This window comes from Populus nigra, chromosome 19 (assembly GCF_951802175.1).
Source record: "Populus nigra chromosome 19, ddPopNigr1.1, whole genome shotgun sequence".
Lineage (NCBI taxonomy): Eukaryota > Viridiplantae > Streptophyta > Magnoliopsida > Malpighiales > Salicaceae > Populus > Populus nigra.
In genome coordinates, this window is record NC_084870.1 from 12789800 (window position 1) to 12805326 (window position 15527).

General features: G+C 37.6%; 2 protein-coding genes and 1 non-coding gene across 4 annotated transcripts; 2 read left to right on the top strand and 1 right to left on the bottom strand.

The window, feature by feature from the left end:
- The first annotated feature begins 127 nt into the window (after positions 1-127).
- On the top strand, positions 128-13327 carry LOC133680645 (indole-3-acetaldehyde oxidase-like). Of its 2 annotated transcripts, XM_062103677.1 has the most exons (11): positions 128-287; positions 2938-4638; positions 4779-5038; positions 5185-5236; positions 10129-10286; positions 10482-10700; positions 10977-11942; positions 12227-12322; positions 12484-12582; positions 12668-12857; positions 13021-13327. In XM_062103677.1, the coding sequence occupies exons 1-11, from the start codon at positions 128-130 to the stop codon at positions 13236-13238; spliced, it is 4119 nt and encodes a 1372-aa protein (XP_061959661.1). In that variant the 3' UTR covers positions 13239-13327. The 2 variants fall into 2 exon arrangements, with proteins under 2 accessions (XP_061959661.1, XP_061959663.1); XM_062103679.1 differs by lacking the exons at positions 12484-12582; positions 12668-12857; positions 13021-13327 and adding an exon at positions 12454-12477.
- LOC133680688 (small nucleolar RNA Z247) lies at positions 6113-6249 on the top strand. The gene has a single exon (XR_009836369.1). It is a non-coding gene; the product is annotated as a small nucleolar RNA Z247 (small nucleolar RNA).
- Positions 13328-13941: 614 nt separating the features above from the next.
- Positions 13942-14373, bottom strand: LOC133680231 (uncharacterized). The gene has a single exon (XM_062103040.1). The coding sequence runs from the start codon at positions 14371-14373 to the stop codon at positions 13942-13944; it is 432 nt and encodes a 143-aa protein (XP_061959024.1).
- Positions 14374-15527: the final 1154 nt, after the last annotated feature.

Genomic DNA, 15527 nt, shown 5'->3' on the forward strand with positions numbered 1-15527 from the left:
CCTCCATTTTATAAAGCAACTAGGCTCTTTGAATGTGAATTGTTGGTTTTAGTGTGTCTCTCATCAGCCATCACAAATAATTCTGATCCATTTTTGTGTCTGTCACGCACAAGCATTTTACACAGTAATGGAAGAGAAGCAGAGGGAAACAGGCAGAGGGAGTCTAGTTTTTGCCGTCAACGGACAGAGGTTCGAGGTGTCGTCGAGATTAGACCCTTCAACAACCTTGCTTGAGTTCTTGCGAACCAGGACGTCTTTCAAGAGTGTCAAGCTCGGTTGTGGCGAAGGTATTGTTTGCCCTTTCTTTTTCCAGCACTGCACTTGATTGTACGTTTGCATACCGTGTCTGATGTGTGATAGGCATAGGGTCATCTATGAACTGTTTTTGTCTGTTAAATTATAGATGGATAACATCGCCTTGCATTTCACCAATGTTTTTAAGCTTCGCAAAGCCTGTGACTCGGTGCAAGGCTTGAGTTACCGGAGAAGTAAGTTAATCCGAGTAAATTACAACGATGCAATGATATCGCTTTGAATTCTCTTCAAAAAGGTAAAGTCTTAATTCGATCAAGTTGTGGGTTGACCTATTATAACTGATCATAACAGTTAATTCTCATCTAAATTTTATTTTAAACACAGCTCGAATCAGGTGTCAAGTTGACCTGTCAAGTTGGATTTAATATCACTACATCTCATATGCGCATTGTTTAGAATATTTTCCATTTGCATCTTTTTTTTTCGTACAAATTTTAATCAATGAAAATTCATAATCTAGCAAATATAAGTTCAAATAGGCTAATAGCAAATATACACATCAAACCACCACTATGATTTCAATATGGTATTGAAACTCTAAAAGCTTACAATATTACTATTTGAATCTCAGGTCCGTGACCGGCAACGCATGAACAATGTCTAAAAAAACATTTCATTTATGTTAAGCCTCAAACATGCTTCTTATAAAACGAATTGTATAGAATCACACAATATTTCTTACACTTTCAAGATATTTCTCAAAACCAATAAAAATAATAAATAATTCAAAATAGTCATTACATTAAATAAAATTCAATATTTGAAATAAAAATCTAAATTTGAATAAAAAAAACATAATAATAAAGTGTCTAAGATACTAAATAAAAAAGAATAAGAAGAAAAACCTCACAGAAACAAGCAAGACATGTTAACAAATATAGTAGGAATTCTTAACCAAAGGTTAACTTGCCAACATAAGCTAAAAACCTGAAAATAATATTAAAATGAAAGGGTGAGTTCAACTAACTTAATAAGAGAATAATATTTAATATACATTATAAATATTCACAAGTTATAAGCCAAAATTTAATATATTAGGAATATAAGAACAGAAACAAGTGTATATTATACATATTAAGCATATTAGTAATATAATAGTGAAATACATGTTAGATAACAGGCGAGACCCTAGTGTTTTGATAATAGACAAGGTTTGTGGCTCAGATAACTATGAGAGAATTAGTCGTCATAGGCTAGTGTCTCTCTTACCAGCTAGGTGTACAGACTATTATATACACATAGACTAACTACTTTATCTTAGTATTAAGTTTTTAACTAGTATACTGATATCAAGACATAATAGATACCCGCATAGTTATCAAAGCAAATGAATTTCATATCGAATAGAATTTAATTCAATGGAATGCGAGTGTAAATTCAAGAATGGATGAGTACTCGAAAAATAAAGTAACATATATAAATATTCAAGAGTTTACCAATTTTACTCGTCATATAATCAACATGCATATATTATTTATATTACATGCATATTAAAAATTATCTCACTCATCCGACAAACAAAGGTAAAAGACAAACAAATATAGAATTGGGAACTGTTGATGATCACTAGAAGAAACGCCAGCAAAACCTATAACAAATACAAGAATTACACAAAAAAAAAACTCGAAGCAGATAATATAAAAGATTTCAATTCTAATAGTAGAGACCAAAATGAAATTATAAAACTGAAACAAATTCACCCAATTTATCTTGAACATCTCCCAAACTGATCGAATTGAAAAGAATCAATCAGACCTTACTGCTCAGTCAACCGGTCAACTAAAATAACCAACCAGTCAACCACCACCAGAAGCCAACCAGTCAACCGGTTAATTGAGACTCCATAATACTAATTTGCTAGTTTCCAAAAAATTTACAAATCCTTAAACCAATAATTTCAATTCTCAGACAGTTTGTTCTAAGCTAAAATTAATATCTTAAACATCAATTATACCTCTTAAATCATCTATATATCAAATCAATATATTAAACATCATATAAACCCTAAAATACTTTTTTAATTCATCAAATATCAAATTTCCAATAAAAAACAACAGAGAAAGGAGTCATGATACTTACTTACTTCTTTAACCCTTCTTAAAACCCAAAAGTTTAAGTTTTAGAGCTGAATCTCTTAGTGAATATGAGAGGGAAGTCACAGGGAAAAGAAAAGAAGAAGAGAGAAAAAAAATCAATTTTCTTGCAAAAGTTCTCTTTAAATACATATGTTAGATTGGGTTCGTGGGTTTAGGCTAAACTTAGACTTGAGTTTTTGTACCAAAACACGGGTGTTACATATAATGTTTCCCAAATCTATTATATTTATTTCAATAGTTTTTTTTCCTTTGCTCTAATCAAACGCCTCTTATTTGGAAAATAAAGGGTAATGAATGGATTATAATGAAAGATAGATGGAAAATATTCTTATCACAGTTGTTTGAGGGCTCATTTGAAACTTATATTATTAGTTGGGAGGCATTTTTAAAACTTGATTTTTCAATATTACTCTTTCCGGTTCAATCAAAATTTTGAGGCTATGATGGTTTTTTTTTCGAAATTTCTTTTTATAAAAATTGAGCCTTCAGGTGGTTTCTCATGATTTGTTCTAATTTATGGTTTCAGGTGGTTGTGGTGCTTGCATTGCTCTACTCTCCAAGTATGATCCTGTGCGTGACCAAGTCGAGGATTTCACAGTCAGTTCATGTCTCACACTGCTTTGCAGTGTGAATGGATGTTCAGTTACAACATCTGAAGGCCTTGGAAATAGCAAAGATGGATTCCATCCGATTCACCAGAGGTTCAGTGGTTTCCATGCTTCTCAATGTGGCTTTTGTACTCCTGGAATGTGTGTTTCACTCTTCGGAGCCCTTGTTAAAGCTGGAAAGAATGGCCAAAGGGAGCCTTCTCCAGGATTCTCCAAGCTGACAGTCGTTGAAGCTGAAAAGGCTATCTCAGGAAATCTTTGTCGCTGTACTGGATATCGACCCATTGCTGATGCGTGTAAGAGTTTTGCAGCTGATGTTGATATGGAAGATTTGGGATTAAACTCTTTTTGGAAGAAGGAAGAGAGTCACGAAGCGAGGATGAGTAGGCTACCTTTATACGACCATAATCATGAGATATGCACTTTCCCTGAATTTTTGAAAAGGGAAATAAAATCTTCCTTGCTTTTGGATTCTGAAAGATATTCTTGGTGCACACCTGCTACTGTTGAGGAGCTTCAGAGCTTATTAAAAGGCATTGATGCCGACTGCAAAACCAGGATGAAACTAGTGGTTGGTAACACAGGTATGGGTTATTACAAGGAACTAGAGCACCATGACAGGTACATAGATCTCCGATGTGTTCTGGAGCTCTCGAGTATTAGGAGGGATGAAGAAGGAATCGAAATCGGGGCAGCTGTCACTATTTCTAAAACTATTGAAGCTCTGAAGGAAGAAAATAACAGTGAGTTTAATTCAGAATGCAAGATTGTGTTTAAAAGAATTGCATTGCACATGGAGAAGATTGCTTCTGAATTTGTTCGAAATACAGGCAGTGTAGGGGGGAATTTGGTGATGGCACAAAGGAAACATTTTCCATCAGATATTGCCACGATACTGCTGGCAGCAGGTGCATTTGTTCACATTCTAACTGGTACCTTGCATGAAAAGCTTACTTTAGATGAGTTTCTGGAAAGGCCTCCATTGGATTCCAAAAGTGTGCTCTTAAATATTAAGATTCCAAATTATGCAGCATCCAAGAACATATCTTCTGAAATGGACAGCAGGTTGTTATTCGAAACTTATCGCGCTGCACCGCGACCCCTTGGAAATGCATTGCCCTATTTAAATGCAGCTTTCTTGTCTGAAGTTTCCTGTTTGAAATCTTCTGGTTCAGCCGTGTTAAATAAATGCCGGGTCGTTTTTGGTGCTTATGGAACCAAACATGCTATCAGAGCAAAGGACGTTGAGAAATTTTTGTCTGGAAAAATACTAACCATTGGTGTTCTATATGAAGCTGTTAAACTGGTTAAAGCCAATGTGGTTCCTGAAGATGGCACGCCGAGTCCGGCCTACAGGTCAAGCTTAGCTGCTGGTTATCTCTTTGACTTTCTCTACCCCTTGATAGACATCAACTCTAAAATTTCTGGTGTTTGGTCGGATGAATATTGTAATACTTCATTGTTCAAGGATGCAAAAATAAAACAGAAGTACAGCCAGCTTGATCATGTTCAATTACCCACTATGCTGTCATCATCAGAGCAGGTGCTTGAATTAAACAATGATCATCATCCTGTTGGTCAGCCTACTAAGAAAGTTGGAGCCGCCCTTCAAGCTTCTGGTTTGTATTCCTTCCATCATCGAGTTGCATAAATAAAGATCAGCGTAATCTAAGGGCTGCTTCCCTCATAGAATTAAGTGCTGGTCTCATTTATCTCACTTTTAGGTATCTTCACTTTACTCATCTATCAAATTATGCAGGGGAGGCTGTTTTTGTGGATGACATTCCCTCTCCTACAAATTGTCTACATGGAGCATTCATTCATAGCATGAAGCCTTATGCAAGGGTCAAGGATATCAAATTCAAGTCTAAATTACTACCAGATGGAGTTTCTGGGCTGATTTCGGTCAGAGACATTCCAAAAGGTGGGGAGAACAGAGGTTGCACGACTAGGTTTGGCACTGAATCTTTGTTCGCGGATGAGCTTACGCAGTATGCTGGAGAGCGTCTTGCTTTTGTGGTAATCACCTCATCCAGTATTTTTATCTCATAACATCCACCTCAGTTCTGTTGATTTTAGATGTCATTATTTAAGTGAACTATGGAAATATATAATTGGATTGTGGGAATTTGTGCCTAATCTAGTCTACCAATCGACCCTCTCAGGTTGCAGATACACAGAAACATGCTGATATAGCATCCAACCTTGTTGAAGTTGATTATTGTAGAAGATCAAGTAATGGTTACTGAATTCAAGGGTGAAGATATTGATCCACCCGTGAATGCAGTGACAGAGACTGTAAAGGATCACACCAAACAATCCTATGAAGAACAGGAATCTGATACACCCGTGATTACAGCAGCAGCAACTTATCCTCCGTGAAAGCAGCAGCAGATAAATGATTTGAAGATATGATTATATGCATTCAAAATCAACAGCTGGTAAAATACGTTAGAATCTGTTAATGTAATACTATATATATATATCAGGATATGTACAGAACAAATAAGAAAGAAGAAGTGTAATTCTAATATACACGATCAGTTTGTATTTTCTTATATGGTATCAGAGCATCAAAAGACTAATGTCTAAATGTCTTCCTCAAATTCTCCTGCAACTCCACCCCACTCTTCTGTCATCGCCATGCCTTCTGTTGCTACTGTCAAACTCAACCATGACAACTTCCTTCTCTGGAAAGCACAGCTTGTACCATATTTTAGAGGACAAGATCTCTTCGGTTATATAGATGGTAGCATTCCCAAACCACCTAAAATCATCTCTGTTACTCACCCTGAAACTTCTGTTGTCTCTGAACGTCTAAACCCAGCCTACTCTCAATGGGTTCGTCAGGATAATCTCATTCTCAGCACTCTTATGACTTCTCTGTCTGAGCCAATTCTTGCTCAAGTTGTCACTTATACATCTTCCAAGGCTGTATGGAATGCGTTGGATGATACCTTCTCCTCTCGGTCTCGTGCGCGCATTCTGCAAATCCACACACAACTTGCAACTGCAACAAAAGGAAGCAAGACAGCCACTGATTACTTCCATTACATCAAAAGACTCACTGATGAATTAGCTGTTGCTGGACAACCACTGAATCATGATGATATTATAACATATATTCTTGCAGGACTCAGCCATGAATATGACAGCTTTATGGCCTCTATATCAGCACGTACTGATGACATTACTCTTGAGGAAATCTATTCTCTATTACTAACTTCTGAAGCTCGCCTGTCAAGGCATCAACTCACCCCTGTCATCCAGCAACCTTCTGCCAATATTGCATATCGACAATACAACCCTCCAAGGCGTGGTGGTTTTCGTGACAGGGGGCGTGCTAGTCGTGGTGGTTATAATTCCAGCAACAAGAATCATGATCAACCATCTGTTGTTTGCCAGATATGTGGTAAGATTGGACACTCTGCTAAGAAATGCTATTTTCGTTTTGATTTATCTTACCAGGAAGCACCTCCTCTACCAACAAAACACGGCCTGGTCGCTATGCGTAATAATTCCAACCATACATGGGACTCCGCATGGCATGCAGATACAGGAGCCACACATCATTTTACCAATGATGCGAATAACTTGACTCTTCAGAAATCCGACTATGCTGGTGGAGACAGTGTGCAAGTTGGAAATGGCCAAGGTTTGCAAATCTCAAAAACTGGGACTTCCAAAATTTCCACTCCCTCTTCTACCTTTGTTCTTAATAACATTCTCCTTGTTCCTGAAATACATAAAAATTTACTGTCAGTGCACCAGTTCTGTGTTGACAATAACGTGTATTTTGAGTTTCACTCATATTATTTTCTTGTGAAGGATTACTCGGGGAATGTCCTTCATCGAGGCTATCTTCATGATGGACTGTATCAATTCACCAATAATTCCAGTCTTCCTCAAGCCTTTTCTTGTGTTCGTTCCTATGAGTGGCATCGTAGACTTGGCCATGCCTCTGCTCCAGTGGTCAATCAAGTTTTATCCCTTCTTTCTTTTCCCGTAGAGAAAAATAAAACACACAATGTGTGCCCTGAATGTCAAATGGCCAAAAGCCATGATTTGCCTTTTAAAAATTCTACTTCTATTTCGTTGCACCCTTTGGATTTAATTTTCACCGATGTGTGGGGACCTGCATCGGTGCCTTCCACAACCGGTGCTAAATATTATGTTAGCTTTCTTGATGATTATTCCAAGTTTCTTTGGTTATTTCCTATTCACCTTAAATCTGATGTTGAACGTATCTTTTTAAATTTTCAGACTTATGTTGAAAAACAGTTTGACAGAAAAATAAAAGCAATTCAATCAGACTGGGGTGGGGAGTATCGACGACTAAACACTTATTTTCACCAAAATGGTATTAATCATCGCCTAGCTTGCCCACACACTCACCAACAAAATGGCTCTATTGAACTCAAACATCGACACATTGTCGAAGTTGGTTTGAGCTTGTTAGCTCATTCACATTTACCTATGATATATTGGGAAGATGCATTTCAAACCGCGACCTATATCATAAACAGATTTCCAACACCTGCTTTACACCACAAGTCTCCCTTTGAAATTCTTCATAGTAGGATCCCTGATTATCGTTTTCTACGTGTATTTGGTTGTGCCTGCTGGCCAAACTTAAGACCATATAACAGAAATAAACTCAATTTCAGATCCAAAACCTGTATTTTCATTGGTTATAGTCTTTGTCATCAAGGGTACAAGTGTCTAGATCTCTCTACGGGTAAAATCTATGTTTCTCGCAATGTTATATTCGATGAAACTCTTTTCCCTTACTCACAACCCATTGTCTCCGTGAGTGATCAACCTTCTCCTTCCACGTCTGTTTCTCTTCCTCACCACATCACTGTGCCACAATTCCTATGTCCCATAGAGTTGCATCCTAACCATATTACTACAGGCACACCATCTGCACCTCTTATGTTGATTCCTGCAGAAACAGATCAGGCTCCGCCTCCAACACACTCTCCAGAAACAGAACCTGCTCTGTCTCCCATTGTTTCTCCAGCTACGACTCCAGTTACACATGCTGATACACTGCCCGTTCCTACCAACATTCACTCTATGGTCACAAGGTCCAAAAATAATATTCATCGCCCTAGACAATCAAGTGATGACTTCATTCGCTATCCATTACCGAAAGCATTGACAGCGGCACTTGTTCCCACAACAACAGAACCAACATCATACAGTCAAGCCTCCAAATCTGTGCATTGGCGAGAGGCCATGAATCAAGAATTCTCAGCATTACTTCACAATGGCACCTGGTCCTTGGTCTCACCTCCCACACATGCAAATATTGTTGGTTGCCGATGGATTTACAAAATAAAAAGAAAGGCGGATGGAGCTATTGAGCGTTACAAGGCTCGCCTAGTAGCTAAAGGATTTCACCAGCGAGAGGGGGTTGATTTCTCTGAGACATTCAGCCCGGTCATCAAACATGCCACCATTCGGTTAGTAATTTCTATTGCAGTAACATATAAGTGGCCTATCAAACAGTTGGATGTGCAAAATGCTTTCTTGAATGGTGACTTGCATGAAAATGTGTTTATGCTTCAACCACAAGGCTATGTTCATCCTCAGTTTCCCAACCATGTGTGCAAACTGCACAAATCACTTTATGGTTTACGCCAAGCTCCCCGCTCTTGGTTCTCCAAACTTTCAACCAAGCTCCTGTCCCTGGGGTTCAGTGAAAGTAAGGCAGATACATCTCTCTTCGTGCTACAGAAATTTGATTCTGTGATCTACATTCTTATCTATGTTGATGATATATTAATTACTGGCTCCAGTGCATCTGTCATCAACAATATCATTCATTCTCTGCAAACCACCTTTGCTGTCAAAGACTTAGGTAGTCTTGCTTATTTTCTTGGTGTTGAAGCACTTTGGTGCACCGATGGCATGTACTTGACTCAACGTAAATATATTGCTGATTTGCTTAAAAGAAGCAAGATGGAGAATGTTAAACCCTGCACCAGTCCCATGGCATCCAACTGTCGACTTACTTCTACTGATGGTACTCCATTTGAAGACATCAACCTTTATCGCAGTATAGTAAGTAACATGCAGTATTTGGCTTTTACGAGACCTGATTTAGCATTTGTTGTTCATAAAGTGAGCAAGTTTATGCACAATCCTCTGGACACTCATTGGCAGGCTGTCAAGCGTATCCTTCGCTACCTCAAGCACTCTATTTCAACAGGTTTGTTCATCACCAGCAATGTTAATTTCACCTTGCAGGCATTCTCTGATTCTGACTGGGCCGCCAACAGAGATGATCGCAGATCAGTTGGTGCTTACTGTATTTACATGGGTTCCAACTTAGTTTCTTGGAGTTGCAAACAACAACCCACAGTAGCACGCAGCAGCACAGAAGCTGAGTACAAAGCAATTGCCAATGCTGCTGCAGAACTCATCTGGTTCAAATCCATACTTCGTGAACTCGGTCTGCCCCCGCAACATAGCCCAACCTTGTGGTGTGATAATATTGGTGCAACTTACCTCACGTCCAATCCCAAATTTCATGCAAGAACCAAACATATCGAGATTGATGTTCATTTCGCCCGTGACCAAGTTTACAACAAGGAACTTGTAGTTCAGTTTATCTCCAGCAAAGATCAGTTAGCCGACGCCCTTACCAAGCCTTTGCCACCAATTAAATTCAAAGAGGTTCAACACAATCTGAATGTCCGTGACCTACCCTCCAGATTGAGGGGGCGTGTAGAAGATCAAGTAATGGTTACTGAATTCAAGGGTGAAGATATTGATCCACCCGTGAATGCAGTGACAGAGACTGTAAAGGATCACACCAAACAATCCTATGAAGAACAGGAATCTGATACACCCGTGATTACAGCAGCAGCAACTTATCCTCCGTGAAAGCAGCAGCAGATAAATGATTTGAAGATATGATTATATGCATTCAAAATCAAATGATTTGAAGATATGATTCTATGCATTCAAAATCAACAGCTGGTAAAATACGTTAGAATATGTTAATGTAATACTATATATATATATCAGGATATGTACAGAACAAATAAGAAAGAAGAAGTGTAATTCTAATATACACGATCAGTTTGTATTTTCTTATAATTATGACATTGAAAATCTAGAACCACCCATTTTAACTGTAGAAGAGGCCATTAAGAGATCTAGCCTTCTCGAGGTTCCTCTTCTCCTCTACCCCAAACAAGTTGGTGATATATCAAAAGGATTGGTTGAGGCTGATCACAAGATTCTCTCTGCCCAGGTACTTTCGCTCCCTCTTCCCTCCAACTCACTCCACTCATTTGAATAGAAAATAGAAATGAAGAAAATGTTCTTTTATGAGGGCATAGATAGTTACAAGCCTAAAAAGTACACAGACTAGGTGCTTTTCTAGCATCAGATTTCAACGTTGTGCATCTGTGCTTACTGCTAACTTTCTGCTGCTTCGTTGCTTTAGATAAAACTCGGTTCACAGTACCATTTCTATATGGAAACTCAAACTGCCCTTGCGATTCCTGATGAAAACAACTGCATGGTGGTTTACAGTTCAACCCAGTGTCCCGAATATGCACATGTTACCATTGCAAAATGTCTTGGTATTCCTGAGCATAATGTGCGTGTGATTACAAGGAGAGTCGGAGGAGGCTTTGGTGGAAAGGCCATGAAAGCAATTCCTGTGAGTTTCATTCTAAACAAATCTCCATGTCTTAAACTTCCGTCAACAAACTAAGTCTTGGTTTCAATTCCAAACTTATTGATCTTTTGTTACTACGTTCCTGTTCTCTTGTGTTTAGTGCTGAACTTTCTATAAAATTTGTGATATAATCCTTTTTTCACCGCTTCAGTCCACACGATTTTCAGTTTATTTCTCCTTGATGATAGATTTACTATTCCATTTCTCTGTTATCAATTGGTGCGAGTACTTACAATGGGATGGAATGTTAACGTTTAGGTTGCTACAACATGTGCTCTTGCAGCGCACAAGTTTCGTCGCCCTGTGAGAACGTATTTGAATCGCAAGACCGATATGATAATGGCAGGAGGAAGGCATCCCATGGAAATAACTTATAATGTAGGATTTAAATCAAATGGGAAAGTCACAGCCTTACAGCTTGATATATTAATCAATGCTGGAATATCTTTCGATATAAGTCCACTGATGCCAAAAACCATTCTGAGTGGGCTAAAAAAGTATGACTGGGGTGCTTTATCTTTTGATATAAAGGTATGCAAAACAAATCATTCAAGTAAAACTGCAATGCGAGCCCCTGGGGAGGTACAAGGATCATACATTGCAGAAACCGTAATCGAACATGTAGCGTCTACCCTTTCCATGGATGTGGATTCTGTGAGAAACATAAATTTTCACAGATACGACAGCCTTAAATTATTCTATGATGTTGCCTCAGGTGATTCTGTAGAGTATACTCTAACATCAATATGGAATAAGTTAGCAGAATCTTCAAGCTTCAAACAAAGGGTTGAAATAATAAAGGAGTTCAATAGGTGTAAGGTGTGGAAGAAAAGAGGTATTTCTCGAGTGCCTATTGTGCATCAAGTGTTCGTGGGACCAACTCCGGGGAAAGTAAGCATTCTAAGTGATGGGTCGGTTGTCGTTGAAGTCGGCGGAATAGAGTTGGGCCAAGGGCTCTGGACAAAGGTAAAACAAATGGCTGCATTTGCTCTCAGCTCAATCAAATGTGACGGGGTAGAAAATCTTCTGGACAAAGTAAGGGTAATACAAGCTGATACTCTGAGTTTAACTCAAGGAGGAATGACTGCAGGGAGCACCACATCAGAGTCAAGCTGTGAATCAGTTAGACTTTGCTGTGCAGTCTTGGTTGAGAGACTGGCACCTCTAAAGCAATCGTTGGAGGGGCAAATGGGTTCCGTAACATGGGATGCGCTCATTTGCAAGGTACTTGTTTACATTTCTTGAACATTCTATTTGAGATATTTCTTAGTTCGAACCTCGAGACCGAAACTTGTCAATGATTCCTTCAATAATGTGGTCCTTTCAGGTAGGTTTTCTTTTCTTTCTTTACATTCAAGTATTTGTTATGAGAAGAAATCTTCATGCATTTTTCTGAATTGATTGTCAGGCTGCTATACTGACAGGATATGAACTTCGATATTCTTTTGATATTGACATTTAGATGCTCAAGTTCTTTGCTACCTTACTCTTAGTCATTCAAAATGCAGGCATATCTGGGATCACTGAATTTATCAGCATCTTCACGTTACATCCCTGACTTTACTTCGATGCACTACTTAAACTATGGCGCTGCAGTAAGTGAGGTAAGGTTTTCCAGAACACCTCTATCTAATTTCCTTCAGTGCATGATCTGAAACTAGAGTAAAACTTCTGAATACAAACTGGAAGATGGGAATCCTGCTTCATAGAAGATTACATGCCTAATTTTCTGCAGGAATACTAATGTGAAGCTATGGTGACACAGGTAGAGGTAAACCTTCTGACAGGGGAAACTACTATTTTGAGATCAGATATTATATACGATTGTGGACAAAGTCTCAACCCTGCGGTGGATTTAGGACAGGTTCGCTAGCTGTGACAACTCTGAATCAAATTCTTAAGTTCATAGCTGTTTGTAAATTTTAAGAGGTTAGGATTGGTGCATGTAGATTGAAGGAGCCTTTGTCCAAGGGATTGGTTTTTTTATGCTTGAAGAGTACACGACGAATTCTGATGGACTAGTGGTTGCAGACAGCACATGGACATATAAGATCCCTACAATAGACACCATACCAAAACAATTCAATGTGGAAATACACAACAGTGGACATCACCAGAAACGTGTTCTCTCTTCAAAAGGTAAGCTTTTCATAGTTTTGTTTCTTTTACAGAAGAGCATAATGGAAGTCTCTATGGATGCAAGGCAATATCTTTTACCTTGCCATGGATGAATGCAAGTAGTTGGTCTTCTTAGACTTCCATTTATAGGTGTTTGATGATGAAATTATTATGCTTTGTGCAGCTTCCGGGGAGCCACCGCTACTCCTTGCAGCATCAGTTCACTGTGCTGCAAGAGCAGCTATAAGAGATGCTAGACAACAGCTTCACTCATGGGGTTGCATGGATGAGTCTTACTCAACATTCAGCTTGGAGGTCCCTGCCACCATGCCTAAGGTGAAGGAACTTTGTGGGCTGGACAATGTGGAAAGCTACTTAGGGTGGAAAATGGGTAGAAAGTGAACTTCTTCAAGATTGGGCTGCATAATTTGTGGGAAATGCTGCTGTTTTTAGCCACAAAAAAAAATCATATAGCCAGAGAGGTCGGTCATCTAACAACATAAAGAAACATAAAACATTACAATACTGCTAGTACTTGCACACAACACATTAGATTGTTGCAGTCGTAGATGTTCTAACTCGGGCTTTTTTATTGATGATATTGAGATGTATTCTGGAGTGTTTAGGTAAGATAATGATTATTTTTTAAAGTGTATTTTTATTTAAAAACATATTAAAATATTTAAATTGAAACCCGATTCGAGTGGATAATTTCTTAGATCAATTTGCCGAGCCAAACAAAATTTAAAATTGGGAAGGAAACGATATAAAAAAAAATTGGCATGGCATTAGATTTCATGGACAATAATGCTAGCAAGAATCAAATGAACGATAGCTAAGAAATACTCACTCACATAAAATGCGACCTTGTCACAAGCTTCAAATCGTGGGCAACTTTTTGACACAATGAAACTTAACCTCCATGATAAAATCAAGAATCTACCCAAGCAAAAAAATAAAATAAATTGCTCTAATTCAACTCAGAGTTCTCTCATAGCTCTCCTCCATCTCTTATTTCCAACAATGCTAGAAAATGAAAGTTAATAACTCAAAACTTATTCAACCTGATGCAGGACATGGCGCATTCTTAGGAATCCTTGACATGTTATGAAGTAGAACTTGGCACGACTGGTTCAGGACTTGGAGCAGATAATAGTGAAGCACAGCGTTTCCTGATCCACAATGGAGGCAAGAAAGGATCAAAACTAAATCCTTTAGGCTTGCACTTGTCATCAATTACAGCCAAGGCACTGCAACATTTAGGGCCGACTAAGTTCTTTTGAAAGGTCAGCACCAAGGATGCAACCTCATGCAAGCAAATATCTGCGTGCGCCTTGATGGTGGCCAAGCAATCTTGAATTTCTACAGGGTTCCGACCGAAAAATGGTGCTGCAGGAGCTGCCGCTGCACCTGAGGCAACCACCATGAACCCAAAAGCTAGCGTGAATACAATCGAGAATGTCATAGTAGCTTGAACCATCTTGGGTGAAGATAGACGTGGACCAGCTAAGTGTGATGGAAGGGTAGAGGATGCCATTTTTATAGGACCATGCAAGGCATAACGTCCTTGTAAATGTTGATTTAATTAGCTCCTTTGTATAACCGACTAGGCATGGAGTTAATCGAGGTGGCTGTTTATTTCTGCATTTTAAACTGTATTTAGATATGTTCTAAAAATATATTTGGCATGAAAAAAATATTAAATTAATATTATTTTAGTATTTTTCAATGATTTTGACAATATTAAATTAATATTAAATATATTTAGATATGTTCTAAAAATTATTTTAATATATTTTTAAATAAAAAATGGTAACAAGCAAAGAAAATTACTGTTTACTGTATTAAGAGGTTGGATTTATTGGGGGGTCAGTTTTCTAAAATCCAGGAAGCATTGGGTATTGGGCTAGCGTATAGATGGATTCCGGACATTTAACCTTGTTTGTGAAGAAATATCAAATGTTTCCTTAGCACAGTTTATCTTTCTTTTTTTAAGTGTTTTTTTTTAATAAAATAAATGATAAGCGTAATCGTACGTCTTGATATATTCAAAAATAAATTATAAATTTTATAGGTCAAAAACATGATTTTATCTTCAATATGACATCATTTTTTGAATGAGTTTGTACATTAAGATAAATTTTTTATATAAATTTAAAAACTTTTAAATGATATATTTTAAAAAGTTAATAAATTTTCATGAATTAAACATATGTTTTTTTTTTAATTATTAAGTCAATTCCTTGTCACCCCCCCCCCCCTCTCCCACAGCAATACATCGAAGATGAATGGATAGAAAAAAAATATAACAAAAACATAACAAAAAAAAAAAGAAATGAGTAACAACGATTAAAAAAACAGAAACTGATTAAGAAAAATTATATTATTTTAGTTTAATAGTAAATATTATCATTAATTACTCCATAACAGAGATAGATAAGGAGGAAACAAAAAAAAAAATCAGGGAGAAAGTTAAAAAAAAAAAAACTTATCTGAGAAGAAATATTAAAATTTAATACATAATTCTTTATTTGGTCAAAGTAGATTCATAGAATAATTATTTAGAATTATATTAATTTAAAACTTCTTCGACATAATACTTAAGAGGTTCATATTAGGAATATAAAAGAAAAACTTACCGCATTAATTCACCCCAGCTTGCATTGCAGGTTTGGTACGTTGGATCTATCT